We start from the raw sequence: 22468 nt of genomic DNA, 5'->3' as shown, positions 1-22468 counted from the left end.
TTGTATTAATTCATTTTTCATTTTCTTTTTATTACTTACACATCTATTGACCCACCATTCAACACAAGGACTAGAACATTGATAATTAACACTTATGTATGTGTTCCTCCTTTACCCTGTCCCTGGGCCTCCCATCACCCTGGGTCTTGTTTCTCATTTCCTTGAATTTCTTGATATTATTTGATATATTATTACAAAGTATTTTTAGTTATTTTTTAAAAACTTAAGAGACTTAGATTTTCCTCCTGTGGGACTTACTTTCCTTTTTACTCAATGGTGGACTGCTAAGACCCATCAATACAGGTGTATGCAGCAACACTTCATCTGTTCCGAGGGTGGTCTAATATTCCGTAGAGTAAGTATATCACAGGTTATATTATCCTGTTGATGGGAATTTGTGTTGTTTCAATATTTTTGCTATTACAGATACTTTTGCTATGAATTTTCTTGGGTATATCTTTTGGTGTACATAGGAAACTTTCTCCCGGAGAGGAATCTAGGAGTGGAATGGTTAGGATACAGAACCACTCATCCTCACAAGACAATGCCAAATTCCTTCCCAAAGTCGTTTGTTCTAGTTGACCCTTCCATCAGCAAAGAACCTTCTGCAGATCCATTTCCTCTCCAACATTTGGTATTTCAGACTTTTAAATTTATGCCAGTTGAATTGGTATGATATGGTATATAGTCTTTCTTGATTTCCTTGATGCCTAAAAAAGTGGTTATCTCTTTTTATATTTGTTGGCCCTATGGGTTCCTCTTCTGAAATTCCTATTAATGTCTCTTGTTCATTCTTCTACTGGGTTAACTTTTTCTTCTTGATATGCAGACATTTTTTATATTTTCTTTGTTATTTTTGTTTATATGTATTGCAAATATCTGTTTCCAGTTTGTAACTTGTCTGTTTTCTGTATTTCTGGTGTGTTGGGGGAATATAAATTTAATTTTAAGATAGTCAAGTTTATCAATCTTTAATCTTTATAGTTATCACTTTTTGTTTCTCATTTAAAAATTCTTCCCTTTCCCAATATCTAAAAATATTCATCTAGATACTATAAAGAATTGTAAAATTTCATGCTTGATTTGCCTGAAGCTAATCTCTGTGTACAGTGTGAGGGAGAACTACAAGTTCTTTTTCTATCCATATGAGTAATCATTTTGCGCAGGTCTATATTTTAAATAGTTCCTACTGTTTCCACCAATCTGGCTTACTTTATCTGTTTTATACTATAGTCCCATGTGTCGGTCTGTTTCTGGACTCTAGTATATTCTTGTGTGATACTACTTTAAATAGTGCAGGTTTACAATCAATCTTGATATTTGATAGGGCAAGCCCCTGCCCTCCTATTATTCTTTTTCAGAATTTTGGCCCTTCGTTCTTTATTGTAGAATCAGCTTATCAAGATCCATAAAGTACATTGGGCTTTTGACTGGAACTCAAATGAATGGAAAGATCAGTCTGCAGGAGAATTGATATCTTTTTGATACTAAGTCTTCCTATTCATGCATGTGCCATGTCTCACCATTTATTGGGTGTTTTTAAAAAAATGTTTGCCAATTAAGTGTTACAACTTTCCCTGTAGACGTACTGTCTAGTTTTTGTTAGATTTAGTCTAACAGACATGATTTTTATAATGCTATTATAAGTGGTATCATCTTTTTAGTTACATTTACTGGCTATTTTTTGCTTATGTCTAGCAATGCTATTGCTCTGTTGATCTTCTATCTGACCCCTTGGTAAATTCTCCCTTTATTTCTAATACTTTGTCAAGAGAGTTTTCTAGATTTTCTTTAGTTGGGCATTGTATCAATTTTTGCTAGAAATTACACATCTTTTGTTACATTTATTCCTAGATATGTGTTATGTGGTGTTATTGGAGATCGTATCATATTTTGAACTATTGTATTTTTGGCTGGTGCACAGACATGCTGTTAGCTTTTTAAGATTAATCTTCTATCATCCTCCCCCACATTACAGATGAGGAAACTGAGTCCTAGAGAGTTAAGTACCCTGCCAAGGGTTACTACACTAGTAAGTGGTAAGCCTGCTTTAAAACTCATCCATTCTAACTACAAAACATCCCTCCACTACTCGTTTACCTGCAGTGCATAGCAAACTGTATAGGGAACCACCATTAAAAAGCAAATCACACAGAAACCCATTTTTGCCTTTTGTCTCTCTTGACACCATGTCACCTTCTTGCAGTTAATGACACTCTAATTAAAAACAGGCTCACCTGCTCCTATCCTTTTATATTCTGTTCCACTTACAACCAGCATTTCAGATGGCTTTTCCAACCTTTCTGGATGTTCGCTGCAAACTCACTAACCATGCATATCTGGAAAAATCTTCCCCATGACACTAAGTACAAAATTCTTCTACAATCCTCAGAGAAAGTTAGTATATAACTTAGCTAAGTCTTTAAAATATGCTCTGCTTTCAGCAAACTAGAATAGTCTTTTTGGAGTCTTTCTGCTCTACTGGGTAAATTCACATTCAATCAATTTCTGAAAATACATGTTCAGTTGCCAATGGGCTCGCGTTTTGATATGCAGCTTATAATATGCAGTTAATGGGCAGGAACTGCTCCTGGAGAGCTATTTTGGCCTGTCAAACATTTTTCAAGCCTTGGTGATCTATTGATTAAATCTGTATTCATACATTTTTATGAATTCATGAGTTTCATAAGATTCAAAAGACCATAACCTATGGTAAAAATCACCTGTCAATTAAAAAAAAAAACACAAAATCAAAGCTGTTCTGAAACTATACTAGACCCATGAGAAGAATCAGGGTGGAATGCAGTTTCCCATAATTTAAGAAAAGACAATTTGAGGGGAAAATCTGTGCTAAAGCAATTGAGGCAATTGTTCCCAGGCCAATGCTTTATCTTACATGCTACTATCCAGGACTAGATTTTATAGCCAGACTCTTTAGCCCAGAAAAGGATTACTTAAAACTATACGGTATTTTAAAAAGAAAGAAAGAAAGAAAGAAAGAAAGAAAGAAAGAAAGAAAGAAAGAAAGAAAGAAAAGGAAGAAAGAAAGAAAGAAGAAGGCCCAGTCATTGGTTGGAATTTTAACATTGGTAAGGAAAAATTCAATACTAAGAATGATTACCATTCAGATAACCATCCTTATTTTCAAGGTATTTGTCAAAACTATTCATTATGTTTACACAGAGAATTCATGTACATTTACAACACACATAACTGAAAAATAAAATTAATTATCCTTATTATTCTTAGCTCCAGAGGTAGAATCAAAGAAAGAAGAGGAGCGCAATTAACCAGGGTCACTTAGCAAGTTAGGGTCCTAAACACACGGCTTCTGTTGGAGCATGGGATGGAGGGTGAGTCGGTAATCTTGCCTAGGAAACCTGGCAGAGAGGCACTGCCAAAGGAATGTGCCAGCATTCTGTCTAGAACTGGCCCTGAGACCAAAGCTGGTGAAAGTGGGCTTCCTCTCAATGGGCCATGAAATATTATTACTTATTAGTCATGAATCAGGTATGTTCTTCTAAAATGCTCTTTCCTGAAAATTCCCATTTGAAATATTATGGATGGAGCTTAAAAAATGGAGACTTGGGCTCTTCCGGCATGAGCACTGTTCCCTTTTGACCATCACCCACCCCTATACGATCTCATTGTGTTTCCATCAAGCTCTGCTCATTCACTTGTCTGCTCATGAAACACTAGGAGAAGCCAGGATAAATAGTGGAGTAGAGCTATGGAGAAGTTGAGAAAAAAATTTCCTTATATGGCCACAGACCTGATGCCCTCAGTATTTAGCCATGGCATTGCTTTCTAGTCAAGCCCAGGGAGAGGGTGCAGTGAACAAGAAGACACAGGTAAGAACTTACAACATAAGCGAGGTGTGACCTGGTGATTACAGCTGTGCTTTTACTAGCAACGGTAATGCTCAGCGAGGCACCAGCAGACAGCTGAGGCCCCCGGTCCTCTGACAGTGACACCTCCACTTTCACGTCCACAGTTGTAGCTGACGTGCCGTCTGTGACCGAGATCTCCATGCTGTCTTCCTGGGCAGAGGAACCATCGTGGAGATACTGTAGAACGTTTTTCTCAATATCTTCATATGTGAAAGTGTCACCTTTCGAGAATAAAACAAATTGCAAACCAATTACGTCTGGGAATAACGCTTTTCATGTATATAACACCTTTGTTCTCAGGATTTCAAAGTACATATAGGATGATAAACTCTGGGAGTTGTAAGTTAATTAGTCCAACGACCCACCCAGTACAGGATTCCCTTTACGCCACTCTTGAAAAGGGGTTATTTAGCCTGTCCTTCAACAGTTCTCAAGGTGGGAGGCTCACTGCTTTACAAGGCAGCTAATTCCACTGGAGATAGCTCTAATTTTGTTTAAATTCTTAGTCATACTGAGCTCAAATCTGCTTCTGTAAGATCCAGTCATCATTCTTAGTTCTAGAGAGTAAAGGCCAAGCCTCTAGTCTTTAGAATAACCTAATCTTGGATCTAGTCTTGACACTGAAATTTTTCAGAAAAAGTTAAGGAAATAAATCATGCTTGATGAACCTGTAGCGGTTTCTTTGTTTTAGTTGGGAGTAGAAGGTTTTTCTAAATTCAAAACTATCTAAAAATTTAAAAACATACTTGAAGTTAGAAATCCAAACTTTGTAGGTCTAGAGTACTAATTTGTGATAGATTTCATAGGTGTGTGAAAAAAGTTTCAAGGTCATATAACTTTGGGAAAAATAGGTTTAAACAAAATTTAAAACTAAAAAATTTTGAACTGCAGGATTTATTAGAATTTTAGAATCTTCAATATAGAAATATTAAAGCATTTCAAAATTATTTGGTCATGGAACCCTTTGTATAAGAAATGCCTTTTAGTGTCATGGGTGGGCCCCAAGGATTCCGGAGAGTACAATTGAAGAATTGGTCTTCTTGAATGTTATATTAAACTCAATTTCTGGACAGATTATTGGCTCTAATAATTGGTGTTATGAATGAGACTAAAGAATTCATTCATTTTCTGCATTTGTCTTCTAAGCTTCTCTTTGACACTGTGTTATTATGATTTACCGGTGCTAGTGGTATGTGCTTAAAAAAAGTAATAAAACTAATATTCTATAAACATCTTTAGATATTATATGTTAGTTACACAAATATAGGTTAAATATAATGTTAAGGAAACTGGATTCTGACTGGTAATGCTCCTTAAGTAGTTCCCTTAGGATGACAGAAATTTATTCTGATGATATTTCTTGCATTCGGTAAATTTTTTAAAATCTGCCTTTGTGACTCCCAAATGCCTATTGGTTGTTCTTCAAATTCTATCTAACTTCAAGGTCAAAGACTTGCCTCCCTTTTTCTGCAGGGATATTCAAAAGAGTGCATGACTACATGCCTGTTGGGAATTATGTAAAGGTTTTGAGAAAGTACAGATTGTTGAAATAAGCATTTAGCATCCCAAAGTGACTACTTTGAAAGAGATAATATTCACTTTGATATATGGGCTAACTATTAAACAATTAGATTTAGCTGTGGTCCTTGTGCTTTTCTATACTTTCTAAACAATCAACATGTATTATTTTTCTATAATTGGAGAAAGTACAAGAAATATTATTTTGGAAAGCTGGTCACATGACCTACCACGGTGTTACATCACAAAGATATTACTTAAAAAATGTGCTTCCTTTTTTATGGATAAAGATACAAGTAGTTTAGGCTATCAGTTTCAGTGCTAAAAATACCGTGAAGATTAACATACTAGACTAAGGGAGACAAATTCATCTCCATGAACTAACCACAGGAAGGCGGCACCTGACACTTCGTATGAGGTTGTTCTAGGTGCATTTACTCCAGATAAATCAACCAATTTCAACTAATTTCACCTACAACTTGAGGAAACAGCTTCATAGTTTTGGGTTGTGGGTGGTAGAGCAAAGAAAGGAAGTCCTAAATATTTCAGCCAATGGACTAAGAGCTAAGTTTTTCCTTTCTAAGTATCCCCTCCTAGTTTGTCCCACGGAGTTGCTTTACTTCTTTTCTGAGACACATGAAACCAAAGAGCAAGAAACCGTCGAAGCAAGCCAATGACAGAGGACGCAGCTACCTGTGGCCATGGGCCCTTGGAGCTCGGCTGGGTACTTAAGGAGCACGCCATGCTCTGGAGGTTTCCGGAGCTCAAAGAGGAGTTCTTCAGGTGTTATCTCAGTATCTCTTACTACCAGCTGAAGTCCTGCAGTCAGGAGACAAATGATGGTGAGAGGATGTGTACATTAAAAACTGTATGCCCTGCCTCCATTAAAGTGACAGGGTGGGCTGGAAAGCATGCTGTGGGCAATCTGATGGATAGAAGTGGGCACTGTTGAAGTCCAGTCAACCACAGAAGAGTGAAAACGGATGATACAATTAATTCCCAAATTACAGGTAGTTAAGTTACTTCCAGAAGTTAACTTCTAAGTAGGTAGCTCTGAATTAAGAACGCCTTTCCATACAAATAAGGGCCCTGAAGCCGACATATAGGTTGGTCCTGACCTAGTGGGGTAGGTTTTCTTCCAGAAAATGCCTTTGCTTTTCATTATTTATTCCCTTCTTTTTCTGAATCTATACAAGAGCCAAGTTGTTTTAACAACTGCTGTTAGGGCCATCACAGAAGTGAGAAAGAATAGGGGGCAAGTGACTGTCGTCTTTGTATATGTGGCTTGTTTAGAAATTGCAGGATAATTAATTTCAGGCCAATACTCAAGGGTAGAAACTGGATAAGGATCTGTAGAGCACAACTAACAAAAACCACAACATCCACTGTTTGCTTTTAAAAAGTACTTGGTGAAAGAGTAAAGAAACTCCTGAAGCGTAAGTACACTAGGAGGTAAATAAAATCACGTACGGAATAACCGGGCCAACGCCTCACAACTTCTGAAGGTTACTGTGATCTGCCATTTCTCCTGTTACTCTTTACCTTCTAAGCAGAAAACAAGGGCAGTCACTGGAACTGCTCCCCTCCCTTCTCCTCTCTGCTCTCCTTTGTTAACTTTATATTTTAGTGACGGCACCAAATCAAACTCCTAGAGGCTGGAAATACATTCTGTGCTGTATTCCATCACTGAACACTGGCCTCGGAAGGCTTTATTTCCCTCTCTCTGTGCTGCTTCTGTTTGCATGGAAATGGGCAGAGGGGAGGATACAGGTGAGAACACATATACCTTCTGGAAGAAGAGGTCACTCTTTCTTGGCAACCATCAAAAGGTTTAAACAGGGACTGCTGCTGAAATATGGTTCCATTTCCAAAGGCATGTTTCTTTTAGGCTCGGTTCCTACCTATAGCAGTACTGCCTCCTGGGCTGACCTCGAGCAGGGGAGCTGTGACCCAGAATGCTGGCAGGTGCTGATCAGTGGGAAGCAGATGAATGGTGAGGACCATCTCTGGACTCGTGTGAGCTCCATCTGAAACTAGAGGGGATAAACACACACACGCACATCAACGTGTAGTCTGGTCACCATAAGGCTACTTCCATAAATATGTAGCCAGAAGCTTTTTTAGATTACCTTAAAACGCCGAAGAGATGCTTACAAATGGAACAAGTAAGCAAGCAAGGAAAATACTGTGAGCTATTCTAACAAAGCTTTTTCTACTAGATAACGAAAAGGCTAAAGGACCATAAAAACAAAGTCATTCTAAGAAGCAAGTTTCACAACAAGGTGATACTGGTAAATGTTAGTGGAAAGGAAAGTACTATACAATCTGTACTCTTACATGATGCCGATAAAGACTTTTATTTATGAGGGAGCGGCACCTGGGTGGCTCAGTCAGTTAAGCCTCTGCCTTCAGCTCAGGTCATGATCTTGGGGTCCTGGGACTGAGCCCCACATCGGGCTCCCTGCTCAGTGGGGAGTCTGCTTCTCCCTCTCCCTCTCTGCTCCCCCTGCTTGTGTTCCCTCTCTCTCTGTCAAATACATAAATAAATCAATAAAATCTAAAAATAAAAGACTTTTATTTATAGAATTATTTTTTGATTCATTCTCCTCATGTTTTGGAAAAATATTTTCTTTCAAGAGATGTCGTTTAGAAATGACATGTCTATGTCTCATGAAGAAAGAACTTTTTAAAACGGACAGAAAATAACCATACTAGTATCTCGGATGGCATTTTCTGGGAGGTAAGCAGACCCATTTGTTTTTTCCCTGATTGTTACACGCATTGCAATAAATGGAGGATACCACTGTGAATAGAACGATGACTTTAAGATTTTACTTCCCTGGATTATCTGACATGCAAGTGAGCACTGATCACCTGAGGGAAATGGAAGCAGAACTGTCCAGCCCTTGACTCTGATTTCCACCTTCCTGTACCTTAAAACACCGTCTCTTCTCTAAAAGCCAGGTTTGGAAGAATATCTGTACCACCAATTCACCAATGTGTGTATTTGTAGTGGCTACTGAGAAAACTGTACTGTTGATTATTTTAAACGTGTAATATGCTTGCATATGGGTTGGTTTCCTTCATCACTTTCTTCTGGACTCAGTAGCACGTCCGTAGGAAGCTGACATCTACTTAAGCAAAGTAAAGCACTGCCCAGTGACTGCTAGTAAAGATCCCATCTGGGTTTTAGATTTGTTTTTTCCTTGAGAACAGACCTAAAAGATATGGCTGGATTTTATAAGGTACACTCCATGTCCTAGAACAGTCCAGAAATAGCCCTGCTGAAGGAGAGGAGACAGCACCCCTGCGACTGAAGGTTTTATGGCTCTGGTCATTCAGCCAAATGTCACAATTATTGCCCCTGCTTCTTCGTTTACACTCAATCTCCTCTCTGGATCAACAAAGATAAGGACAGACAATTCCTAACCTTTGGGGGCTTGGGGGACACACATATGAACTTTTCCATAAATTTCAGCAGATTCCGATTCTCTGAGGCCCCTGGAGTCTAAGTTAAGAGCACCTACCTGAAATAAGAATCACAATTGTGAGATATAATTTTACTTTTTCAAGTGTTTTACATCAATTTCATTTTTAAGTTGGGGGAGAGCCTCAGGGAGGCTTCAACATCTTTGCTTTTACAGAAGAGGGAGGGAAAGGCCTTGAAACATAAGAGCTTTGGTAAGACCGCACGGCTGTCAGTGTGACCAAGCTGTATCTTTGCCTCTGTGAGTAAATGGAAGAAAGCTATTTTCTGGTACATATTTTGTAACTAGAAAATATATCAATGGGGTGCAGAGTTTTGTAAGCAAACATAAGAGCTTACAATCAAAATGTTAGCAATTACATGTCTAGCTGTCCCTTTAAGCAACATTTCTGATTTCTCTGAGAAGCCACCAGACTGCCTCTTCGGGTCAGAGGCCTCCTGCAAGCACCATTTGCCTCGTGTATCTTCCTTGCTCAGGACGACTCTGCAGAGCGGCTGTGCTTACTCTGAAGCAGCCTGGTCAGGAATATCAGCTTTCCTTCTCATCTGAGCTGATTAACCAAATGAGCTGTTCCTCCTCATTCTATGGGTTAATGTTGGGGCCAGGGCTTGTTGCCACCTTGTTCATTTTGAGCCCAATTTAAAATTTTCTCTCACAAAACTCTCCTAAAGGAGATGGCTTCCTACCAGTTTCCAGAAGTTTTTCTCCTTAAAAAAGGGGAACCTCTTACACCTTTCACAACAATTAACTCGAAATGGCTCATGCACCTACACCTAAAATGCAAAACTATAAAACTCCTAGAAGACAACAGAGGAGAAAACTTGATGACCTTGGGAATGGTGATGCCTCTTCAGATACAACACAAAAGACACCATGGGTGAATGAAATCACTGATAAGCTAGACTTCATTGAAGTTAAAAACTTCCGCTCTGTGGAAAGACAAGGTCAAGAGTATGAAAGGACAAGCCACAAACTGGAAGAAAATATGTTCAAAAGACCCATCTGGGGGCACCTGGGTGGCTCAGTCGTTAAGTGTCTGCCTTTGGCTCAGGGCGTGATCCCGGAGTCCTGGGATCGAGCCCCACATCAGGCTCCTCCGCTGGGAGCCTGCTTCTTCCTCTCCCACTTCCCCTGCCTGTGTTCTCTCTCTCGCTGGTTGTCTCTCTGTCAAGTAAATAAATAAAATCTTAAAAAAAAAAAAAAGACCCATCTGATACAGGATTGTTATTCAAAATGTACAAAGAACTCATAAAACTCAACAAAAAAAAAGAGCCCAATTAAAAAATGGGCCAGAGACCTTAACAGATACCTCACCGAAGAAGATATACAGATGGCAAATAAACACATGAGAAAATATGCCTCACTGCATGTCAGCAGAGACATGAAATTAAAATGATAATAAGATGCCACTATGCACCAATAAAAATTGCCAAAATCTGGAACACTGACAACACCAAATGCTGGTGAGGATGTGGAGCAAAAGGAATTCTCATACATTGCTGGTGGGAATAAAAAATGGTACAGCTCTTTTGGAAGACAACTTGGCTTTTTTTTTTTTTTTTTCAACAAAACTAAATACATTCTTATCATATGATATAGCAATTGCACTCTTTGGTATTTACCCAAAGGAGACGAAAACTTAGGTCCACACAAAACCTGCACACAGATGTTTATAACAGCTTTATTTAAAATTGCTAAAACTTGGAAGCAACCAAGATGTCCTTTAGTAAATGAATGGATAAAATAAGCTGTGGTACTTCTAGACAATGGAATGTTATTCAGCACTAAAAAGAAATGAGCTACTAAGCCATGAAAAGACACAGAAGAACCTTAAATGCATATAGCTAAGGGAAATAAGCCAATCTGAAAAGATTCCATACTGTATGACTCTCACACTATGACATTCTGGAAAAGACAAAACTATGGAAGATAATAAAAAGAACAGTGGTTGCCAAAGGTGGGAAGTGGGGATGGGAGATGAGTAGGCAGAACGTAGAGGATTTTTAGGGCCGTGAAAATACTCTATATGATATTATAGTGATGAATAAATGTCATTATCCACTGGTCAAAACCCATAGAATGTACACCACCAAGAATGAACCCTAGAGTAAACTACAGACTTTGGTTGATTATGACATGTCAATGTAGGTTCATCCTTAGTAAAAAATGTACCATTCTGGTGAGTGATGTTGACAAGGGGAGAAGCTATGCTATGCACCTATGCATGTGTGGGGGCAGGGTAAATGGGCAAATCTCTGTACCTTACTCTTCAGTTTTTTTGTAAACCTGAAACTGATCTAAAAAAAGTTAAATCTTTAAAACAATTTAAAAAAATTCACTCAACAACAAGAAGAAAAACGAAGAGAAAGAAGGAAACCTCAGGCAGAAATAAGATAAATTAATTTGAGGTCAGCCCAACATCTATTTCCTCTACCCTGTATAATAGGTTCAAGGATCATTTAACTTAAAGTCCTGGAGAAGTTAATAGTTAACCCCTTCACCTATTCAAGCTTTCAGGTAAAAGTTGAGGCTTGGAAACCAAACAGGCACACTACTATGATACTTGTTTTTCATGACCAACACACATACAGACCAGACTAAATTAAATATCCCATGCTCCACGTCAGAAACTTGTATTTATATCTTGGCTCTACTGTTTACCAGGACTGGAAATCTGGACAGATTCCTTACTCTAATGACCCTTAATTTCCCCAGCTTGAAAATGCTAAAAATAATACCCGTCCTTACAGTCTTCTTACAAGGATTAAATAAGACAACTTGTATTGTAAATTGCTTTGTAAAATGTAAAATACTACATAATCTGTTGTATATTATTACTGATTGTATGAATTATCTAGAAGTCTATCACTGGAAATGAGCTGATACTGGGTTCACATCAATAATAATACAACACTCGAAAAAGAAATAATAAGGCATCCAAATTGGAAGGGAAGAAGTAGAACTGTCACTATTTGCAGATGACATGATATTATATACAGAAAACCCTAGGTGCCACCAAAACTATTAGAACTAATAAACAAATTTAGTGAAATTGTAGGATACAAAATCATACAAAAATCTGTTGCATTTCTATACCCCAATAATAAACTACTAGAGATATTAAGAAAATAATCCCATTTACAACTGCATCAAAAAGAATGAAATACCTAGGAATAAATTTAACCAAGGAGGTGAAAGACCTGTGCTTGGAACTATAAGATACTGATGAAAGATATTGAAGAAGACACAAATAAATATAAAGATATTCCATGCTCATGGATTAGAAAAATTAATATTGTCCAAAATGTCTGTAACAATCAATGCAATCTACAGATTGTGTACAACCCCGTCAAATTTCCAACAGCATTTTTCACAGAAATAGGACAAATGATTCTAATTTTGTATGAAACTACATAAGACCCAGAAAAGACAAAGCAATCTTGAGAAAGAACAAAGCTGGAGGCATCATGCTCTCTCATTCCAAACTGTATTACAAAGCTATAGTAATCAAAACAGCATAATATTAGCATAAAAACAGATCAATAGAGATCAGGAGAAGAGAAGAGAAGAGAAGAGAAGAGAAGAGAAGAGAAGAGAAGAGAAGAGAAGAGAAGAGGGAGCCCAGAAATAAACCTATATATATATAGTCAATTAATTTATGACAAAGGAGCTAAGAATATACAATGGAGAAAGAACAGTGTCTTCAATACATGGTATTGAAAACACCGGACAGCCACATGCAAATGAAGGAAACTGCACCCCCATCTTACACTACACACAAAAAATAACTCAAAATGGATTAAATACTTGAATGTAAGACCTGAAACCATAAAACTCCGAGAAGAAAACAAAGGTGGAAGCTCCTTGATATCAGCCTTGGGGAGGATATTTTGGATTTGAAGCCAAAAGCAAAAGCAACAAAAGCAAACATAAACAAGTGGGACGACATCACACTAAAAAGCTTTTGCACAGCAAAGAAAACCATCAACAAAATGAAAAGGCAAACTACCAAATGGGAGAAAATCTTTGCAAATTATGTATCTGATATCCAGTTAATATCCAAAATATATAAAGAAGTCCTACAACTCAATACCAAAAAAACCCAAACAATCCATTTAAAAATGGGCAGAAGATCTGAATAGTCATTTTTCTAAAGAAGACATCCAGATGGCCAACAGGTACATGAAAAGATGCTCAACATCACTCATCATCAGGGAAATGCAAACCAAAACCACAGTGAGATATCACCTCACACCTGTTGGGATGACTATATCAAAAGGACAAGCAATAACAAGTGTTGGCTAGCATGTGGAGAAAAGAGAACCCTTGGGCACTGTTGGGGGGAATGTAAACTAGTACAGCCTCTGTAGAAAATAGTATGAAGGTTCCACAAAAAATTAAAAACAGAAATACTGTATGATCCAGCAATTCCACTTCTGGGTTATCCAAAGAAAATGAGAACACATTGGAAGCCTGGGTGGTTCAGTCAGTTAAGTGTCTGCCTTCAGCTCAGGTCATGATCCCAGGGTCCTGAGATCGAGTCCTGCATTGGGCTCCTTGCTCAGTGGGGACTCTGCCTCTCCCCCTCCCCCTCCCCTGTCGCCCCTGCCAGTGCTCTGTCTCAAATAAATAAATAAAATCTTAAAAAAAAAAAGGAAATGAAAACACTAACTTGAAAAGATATATGCACCCCCATGTTTATTGAAGCATTATTGGCAATAACCATGATGTGGAAGCAACCTAAGTATCCACTGACAGATGAACGGATAAAGAAAAGGTAGTATATATATGCAATGAAATATTACTCAGCCATAAAAAGGAAGAAAATCTTGCCATTTGCAATGACATGGCTGGGCCTTGAGGGCATTATGCTGAATGAAATGGGTCAGACAAAGAAAGGCAAATACCATATTATCTCATTGATTTGTGGGATCTAAAACAAACAAACAAGCAAACAAACAAACAAAAAACCCAAGCTCAGAACTACAGAGAACAGATTGGTGGTTGTCAGACGTGGGGTGGGGGGGCCTGAAGTGGGTGAAGGGAGCCAAAAGGTACAAACTTCTAGTTATAACTAAGTCATAGGGGTGTAATGTACAACATGGCAACTATAGTTAATAAAATAGTATTGCATTAGGGAGACAGTAAATGTAAAAGTTATAAGAAAAAATAATTTGTAACTACATATGGTGATTGATGTTAACTAGACTTATTGTTGTGATCATTTTGCAATACACACAAATACTAAATCATTATGCTGTACACCTGAAACTAATATGATGTTATATGTCAATTTGTTATATGTCATATGCCAATTTAATCTCAGTTAAAATGAAACTGAGTGAAATTTACTGTTGATTCAAGTGTGATTCTTAATCCTCAGAGAAGGTAAGAAGGTCTGGGAGTTTGAGGGAGATGACTTTCTCTCCAACCAAAATTTATCCTACATGAAATATAACAGGACATAGGGGTGGTTGATTCCAATGGAATAGTCAACCCCAACTAAACAGCAGTTTAAGGGTGCTGTTTACAGCCAACCATCCTCGCACCAGACCTAAACAAGAAAGCTTGTCCCTATGTTGTTCCCCAGAGATGCCAGGTCGGCCTGTGCTTCTGCTCCCTGGCACACGGCTTCTACTGAGCTGTGCACTAAAGCTGGGATGCCGGGGTCTTCCACACACAGCTTTCACTTCCCTCCAGCAGCAAGGCATTCCATGAAAGGCCCAATTCAAGACTGAATATGACCACGGTCCATTAGCTGAGTGTCACATAGGAATGACGGTGCCAAGCATTGTTCTGGGAGCTTTACATACGTACGATTATTAGTTATTATCCCCACTGATGAGTGAGGCATGCAGGCATAGAGAGGGTAAGAAACTCTCTCAGAGCAGGCTGACCCCCAGGGCAGTCGGGACCCAGAGGCTAAGATCTTAACCACTATCACCTCTTTTTAATAGATATTGGGACTGTTTGAAACGGGGTTTAAACAACACTACTCTTTAGAATACTTGATGGATTATTTTTTTCTAAGAATGCAAAGTTAAGCTATTACTGTTTAGTCATGTGACTTTCAGAAAAACTTGTCTTATATAACTTTAAAGCAGTTCTTAGAAAATAGTGCAAGTAATGATGAAGGGAACAAAAAGCAAGGACTGATAAGGAAAGGAAAATTTCATTTTCTAATAAAATTGCTATTAAAATCTTTACCTGTGAAGTGAAACTTCACCGATTCTGGGAGACCTGAAATAGAAAAGAGAAAATCAATACACTGCTAAGCATTTTGGGGTCAGAAATAGATGGAGAACATACAAAATATGGGGCAGAGGTTAGAAAAGTAAAGGATGTTTTAATCTAAATTATTATGGTTTAAAGAAAGATCACCAGGTCTTTTGTTAATGTTATGTTGAATTTAATGGTGCCAGCACTAATTTTAGGTAACAGCAAGAACAACAAAAACTGCAGAGTAGAATAATCTTATATCCCAGTAGTTAGAATGATTTATAATACATTCATTCAGATCCCATTTTATCAGTACATAAAATCCTACAAATTGGTGAATGTGGGTGATGTCGTATATCACTGACAAGGCTCTCTGGTGGGTCAATTCCATTGTAGAATTGAGTGATGCCTGGGACATTGATTTACACACTGTAACAATGTGAGAGATTTATCTCATGGCATTTATCCCATAGATTATACAGGACAGGACTCTGCTCTCTCTAAAAAGGCCCTAGGAACTTAGGCAAGTAGAATAGACACAGAAATAACTTCAACCATGGCTGACATGTTTTCTTTCCCTCTAATCCCAGGATATCCTGAGTTTCTTTGTAAAGTAGGTCTTTTAAAGTAGGGGTTAGAGAACCATGAACATTTTCATGGGCTATTAGTTACCCAGTTATCAAACACCGGGGATGCCCCTTAGAGAGGAGGCCTATACCCACATTTCGATATTTTCAAAGAAGAGTTAATCATTTTCTGAACAATTGCATATATATATATATATATATATATATATATATATATATGCAATGGAAAACATTACTTTAAATGTTTTCTATAATTTAAAATGTAATTCTAAAATTATTTAACCCGTGTTCAGCTTACCATAAGAAATCACCAGCTGTTCTGTATGAATAAAGCTACTATATAAAAATAAGACTCCATATTAATCATGTTATGTGGTACATACATCTTAAAGATCATAAGGAAACAGGCTCCAAGATTTTTAGAATCATTCCAAATCATTCCAAATCCAGAAGTATTTAGGTGTAGGGACTTAAAACTCCTGCACTGGAGTCAGCAGCTTTGATTAGTGGGTCAAGGAGAGAGATAAGGGGTAGCAAAGATTAACTATCTGGCTTAGTGGAAGGGCATAAAATGGCTCGAATTAGAAATCCAGTTATTCGGGACGCCTGGGTGGCTCAGTTGGTTGAGTGTCTGCCTTCAGCTCAGGTCATAATCCCAGGGGAGTCCCACATCAGACTCCCAGCTCAGCAGGGGAGCCTGTTTCTCCCTCTGCCTGACGCTCCCCCCTATTCATGCTCTCTCTCTCTCTGACAAATAAATAAATAAATAAAATCTTAAAAAAAAAAAAAAAGAAATCCAGTTATTCTTTTCTTCAGTGTTCTCTTCCTTTAAAAAAGATGTCTTCTGTCAAATCCTGGCCCAAAACGTTGCCTGCATTCTCCATTCCTGCGTGGGACCTTCCCTGAGGTAGTGCGGGATGCTTCTCACTAGATTCCCCTCGCCCACAGCTCACCCACCCTGGCCTCCTCCTCAAATCCTCAAATCCACTCACATCACTGCAGTCAAAGAGTTCTTTATGAGAAGTCATCTCCCCAGATCTTAAAACCTCCACTGGGTTCCTATTGTTCTTGGGATAAAGACCCACATCCTGACAGGCTTACAGGGCCTCTGAGGTCTGGCCTTTATCTCTTCCTCCAGGCTCATCCCTATTCTGTTCAACCTTCTACATTCCAGACATAAACTTTTTTTTTAATCCCCAGAATGTCACGTTCTCTCCCTCCTCAGGGCCTCTGCCCATGGGCTGTGTGCCCTTCCTTGGGAAATGCTCTTCCAAGTACCCCAAGTATCCCAAGAGGCACATTTAGGCTGATTAGCATCTGCCCATCCCTCCACTGTCAATACCTCCCTGGGGCAGCCTCCACTGAACCCTTAGTCTCGGGCAGTCTTGTTACTTCTAATTCCACCACCGAACATTTTTCTTTCTCTCCAGAGTTCTTCTCTTAGTCTACAATTAAACACTCATTACTGGGATTATTTCTCAAACTCTGTCTCCATACCTAGATCCCAGAACAGGATGCATGCCTCTTTTTGTTCACCACTATAATCTCCAAGACCTCACTCAGTGGTAGCCACATAGGAGGCACAAAATAAAGTTTTATTGAAAGCATGCCTACACGCATGAATAAATGAAAGAAAAAAAATAAAGATGAACTGAGCCCAAGCCACATATTGGCCACAAATCTCAGCGATTTTGAGCAGCTATAAGGCAATGTCACTAAACTGTCCAGAAGGACAACAGGAAGGGTCAGGGAGAACGGGCCATGAGGATCCCAAGAGAGCAGTCTGGGTGCAACAGAGAAGAGAGCATTACCAGCGAAGGAGAAGGCCATGATCTCCTGGAGGTGGGGAGCTGCAGGGGGAGGACGGTACATGATTTTGCCCTGGTTAATATCTTCCTGTGTGAAATACTGGATGGGAGAGTGAGGCTGGTCCCTGTGTTCAATGATTCCTGGGGAGGAAGAGACTCAGCATTAGCATCAGCGGTAATTCTGATGGTTGACTGAATGACTGGGGCCATAAACCTGCCTCTCCCACTGGTGGGAGTCTTCTAGCCTTCAAGAACAATTGCTCTCTGGTTTCTCTTACCATACCATTCTCCAGTCATTCAAGAAAAAGGCAAATCTGAAGCCCAAACAGACTTTAATAGCATCTTTTTAAAAATGTTTAATTGAATTATAGTTGACAGACAATACGATATTAGTTTCAGGTGTACAACTTTGTGATTTGATAATTGTATACATTATGAAACGCTCCCCACGATAAGTATAGTTACCATCTGTCACCATACAAATTCATCACAATATTATTGACTATATTCCTTATGCTGTTTTGTTCATCCCTGTGACTTATTTATTCTATAACTGGAAGTTTGTACCTCTTAATCCCCTTCACCTATTTTGCCCATCCCCCCCCACCTCCCCTCTGGCACCTACCAGTTTATTCTTTGTATTTATGAGTCTGTTTTTGTGTGTTTGTTCATTTGTTTTATTTTTTAGAGTCACATATAAATGAAAGCATATGGTATTTGTCTTTCTCCGTCTGACTTATTTCACTTAGCATAATACCCTCCAGGTCCAATTCATATTGTCATGAATGGCAAGATTTCATTCTTTTATGGTTGAGTAACCATATATATATATATATATATATATATATATATATATATATATACACACCACATCTTCTTTATCCATTCATCTACTGATACACACTGAGGTGGCTTCCCTATCTTGGCTATTGTAAATGATGCTGCAATAATTATAAGGGGTGCATATATTTTTTTGAATTACTGTTTTTGTGTTCTTTGGGTAAATACCCAGTTACTGGATCATACAGTAGTGCTATTTTTAATTTTTTTGAGAAACCTCCATACTGTTTTTCACAGTGACTGCACCAATTTATATTCCTGCCAACAGTGCACAAAGGTTCTCTTTTCCCCACATCCTTGTCGACACTTGTAATGTCTCCCCTTTTTGATACTAGCCATTCTGACTGGTGTGAGGTAATATCCCATTCTGGTTTTGATTTGTATTTCCCTGATGATTAGTGATGTTGAGCCTCTTTTCATGTGTGAAACCCAAATAGATTCTTGACTAGAAGTCACTGACTATAAGTGATAGTAAGACATAAACTATTACCCCTCATATAACTTAGACTAGGTAATTCTCCACAAGTCATAGACACTTTACCATAATTATGAGATTCTCTCAGTTGAGTTTAAGTTCAAAGGTCAAGGTTGCTGAGAAAATGACATTTATAATGAGGCTATAATGAGAGTTTTCTCAATTTACCCCTTTCCTTCAGAAACTCCTCAATCTCTGTGATAATCTTCGGCAACAGTAACATTGATCAGGATTTTTCTAAGAATTGGATTTGCAATTAAAACTCTGATTGTGATAAATGCGTCAGAGGTTGCAAATTTACTTATCATTTCTAAATTTTGTAGGTACAGAAATAACGCTCTGATCATCTTTCAAGTCCTATCAACTCTTTCAAAGAAGGACACCTGTGAGAGTTGGTGTTGAACTAATTCAAGTTCTGCAGGGCTGAGAGACCTATGGCCGTTCTCCTGAAGACGGCTCAGGCTGCTGGACAGAGAGAACTCCACCTCCACCCCGGCAGTATATGAGGACGCCTCTTGCCGTGACTTAGATTTAGAAAAAGGGAAGGATGACTTTTTAGGTGTTTAATTTCTCTGGACTTTATCAAAAGGGTAATATAATTTAAGTTTTAGACATTTATTTCTCCTGGGGGATTTGATAATGTGAAAGGCTGACATCCAGGGCAGTGGTTGGTCTTGGGAGCAGAACTGTCTTAATAGAAGCTAATCTCCTTTCCATGCGGGACAGCCACACCTCTGTTAGGAATAGGCTTATTAGTTAACTACAGCCCAAAGTTCAGCCATCTAAAGGATGAAGACTGATGGCAGGGGCCCACCTCTCCTCTCTGCTGACTGTGGTTTCACATTTCCATTTCTCTCTCATGCAGGAGGAGCGACTTATCCAAAGGGGAAAGAAACAGAGTGTGTGGGGCTCAGCCTGTTCTGCACTCGGCTGGCAGAGCTCCTTGTCCTGAGTACTGGCTTATCCTCATTCCTGTCTGTTCACCTGTCATGACCTCCCCAGGGCAGGGCCTGCCCCTACAGACGGTGCTTGTGTCTGTCCAGTTCCACTTGTGCATGGGAGGGGCAGCTCAGTCCAGTGACTCAAGTCATCTGCACACCATATTCTCCAGCACAGCTCTGTCATACCAGAGCTGACACACTCATCGCCATCTGTCTGACCGCAGTGTCTCTCTCTCAAATGGTCCTGAATTCAGAACAGGGGAACAAAGGGTAGGAAGAATTGTTCCTCCTTAGATCTTCAACAAGTACGTCCAGAGCTTTGAAGATAGGTTAACAATTAGAAGACAATAGCATCACTCAAAAGATCGTGTACTGCAAGTCTTACCTTGATTTGGATGCAGAGGTAAAGTGATATTGTATATAATCTTTCCGCTTGGACTCTCAGAGTTTACAAAGGACAGGGAGTGAGGCTGAATCACAGTCAGGCCATCTTCCCGAGCCTAAATTTAAGGAGGAAGAAGAACAAACAGTGTGATGAAAACGAAAGCCAGAGGCAAAAACAAACCTTATTAAAAAGGAAAAAAAAAAAAAAACCACTTTGGGCTTTTAAATTAGTCACAGCAAAATTTTTTTCTGAAAGCTCAGAGGAAGGAGCTGGTCTCTTGCACTGCAGATTTGTGTTGGCCTTAAGAACCTCACAGGGTCATAGAATCTTCTTCCAGGTTTCTTGTACTCTCCTTCCCCCTGCCCTCTGCCCCCAGGTTTGTGTTGGCGCATACTGTGGGTATCCCAATCTGATCACTTTTCCCTAGGTGGAACTCGCAGCGGTACACATCCGAACACGAGCCATCACAGCTGGCTCTCCTATTGTTCTGATATTCACAGCTGGGCCGCTACCTTTCTGCTCCTCTGATTTAATGGGCTAAGGTTGTATCTGGTAAGATGCCCTCCCTAACCCTCCCAGTTTTGCTAAAGGGAACTGTGATGTTTTCAAAGGGCCAATGATGAACTCACCTGAAACACCAGAAGAGGCTCATCATTTGAATTCAGAGGTTTAAGAATTATTTATTAAAGCCCATAAAACTAGTCCATGTTTTCTTTGTCTCCATTGCACTATTCAAAAAGACTAGATATTGCTTTTCTCTTCTAGCCCTCAGTATATAATGAAGATATCAAGCAAAATCAAAACCACACTGAGATACCACCTTACACCAGTTAGAATGGCAAAAATTGACAAGGCAAGAAACAACAATTGCTGGAGAGGATGTGGAGAAAGGGGATCCCTCCTACATTGTTGGTGGGAATGCAAGTTGGTACAGCCAATCTGGAAAACAGTGTGGAGGTCCCTTAAAAAGTTAAAAATTGAGCTACGCTATGATCCAGCAGTTGCACTACTGGGTGTTTACCCCAAAGATACAGACGTAGTGAAGAGAAGGGCCATATGCACCCCAATGTTCATAGCAGCATTGTCCACAATACCTAAATCGTGGAAGGAGCCGAGATGCCCTTCAACAGGTGACTGGATTAAGAAGTTGTGGTCCATATATACAATGGAATATTACTCAGCTATCAGAAAGAACGAATTCTCAACATTTGCTGCAACATGGACGGCACTGGAGGAGATAATGCTAAGTGAAATAAGTCAAGCAGAGAAAGACAATTATCATATGATTTCTCTCATCTATGGAACATAAGAACTAGGAAGATCGGTAGGGGAAGAAAGGGATAAAGAAAGGGGGGGTAATCAGAAGGGTGAATGAAACATGAGAGACTATGGACTATGAGAAACAAACTGAGGGCCTCAGAGGGGAGGGGGGTGGGGGAACGGTGATGGGTAGTAAGGAGGGTACATATGGCATGGTGCACTGGGTGTTATACGCAACTAATGAATCATCGAACTTTACATCAGAAACCGGGGATGTACTGTATGGTGACTAACATAATACAATAAAAAATCATTAAAAAAATAAATAAATAAAAAATAAAATAAAATAAATTAATCAAAAGACCAATGTGTACATATATTTTACTGTCCATTCACTTGTCTATAGCCATAACCTACCAATAGTGCCAACACTCAAAGAGAGAGAGAGAGAAAGAGAGGGATTTCGAATCCCATGATCAGGCCTAACAGTGAGTTGGGGACAGCAGTAGAAACACAGAGTGGAGATGAGAAAAGGGAAACGTAGTGTGAGCACGGGCCCCTTTCTTGGGTCACATATGCTGTTAACAGGACAGAACAAAAACATCCGGCTCATTGCAGGCTCTTCCTAACTGACCCCTGAAGGTTAGAGTTTGACATGTTCTCCTGCTCTTTGAAGCTCTTCTTTCAGAAGGAATTTCCCCATTTAGGAAAGGATTAAGTAGGGCTCAGTAATTCTCATGGAGGAGGGCGTGGTGTTCTTCCTTTTAACTGCGAAAAGATTGAAGGTTGCAGTTGCTTTGTAAGTGTCCTGAAGGCACACCGGTCCTGGGGAGAGGCAGCACTTGCAGGTTAGGACAACCCCCTATAGGAAAGAGTCTATTTCAGGCCACTGCTCAGGGCTGGAATGTAATGAGTAAGGAAAATAAGAATTACAAATAGCAGCTGGTCTCTCACCCTAAAATAAAACAAGTAAGGACAACAAATTAGAAACCTATGCCCCGTGGAAGGTGTTTACAGCCTATGCATGTGCGCACACACTTATAAATGTGTACATGTG

General features: G+C 39.2%; 1 protein-coding gene across 2 annotated transcripts in view; it reads right to left on the bottom strand.

Annotated features, from left to right (window-relative positions):
- FRAS1 (Fraser extracellular matrix complex subunit 1) overlaps positions 1–22468 on the bottom strand; it is a 407808-nt gene that overhangs the window by 91085 nt on the left and 294255 nt on the right. For both annotated transcript variants that reach the window (XM_048211952.2, XM_026509896.4), the window contains 6 exons: positions 20152–20266; positions 17514–17651; positions 15104–15136; positions 7310–7441; positions 6102–6227; positions 3864–4111 (listed from right to left, as the gene is read on the bottom strand). In XM_048211952.2, the coding sequence (XP_048067909.2) occupies positions 3864–4111; positions 6102–6227; positions 7310–7441; positions 15104–15136; positions 17514–17651; positions 20152–20266 (792 nt within the window). The remainder of the gene's footprint in view (positions 1–3863; positions 4112–6101; positions 6228–7309; positions 7442–15103; positions 15137–17513; positions 17652–20151; positions 20267–22468) is intronic.

The sequence above is a fragment of the Ursus arctos genome, unplaced genomic scaffold (genome assembly GCF_023065955.2).
Source record: "Ursus arctos isolate Adak ecotype North America unplaced genomic scaffold, UrsArc2.0 scaffold_9, whole genome shotgun sequence".
Classification (NCBI taxonomy): domain Eukaryota; kingdom Metazoa; phylum Chordata; class Mammalia; order Carnivora; family Ursidae; genus Ursus; species Ursus arctos.
This window is presented reverse-complemented; position numbering and strand designations above follow the sequence as displayed.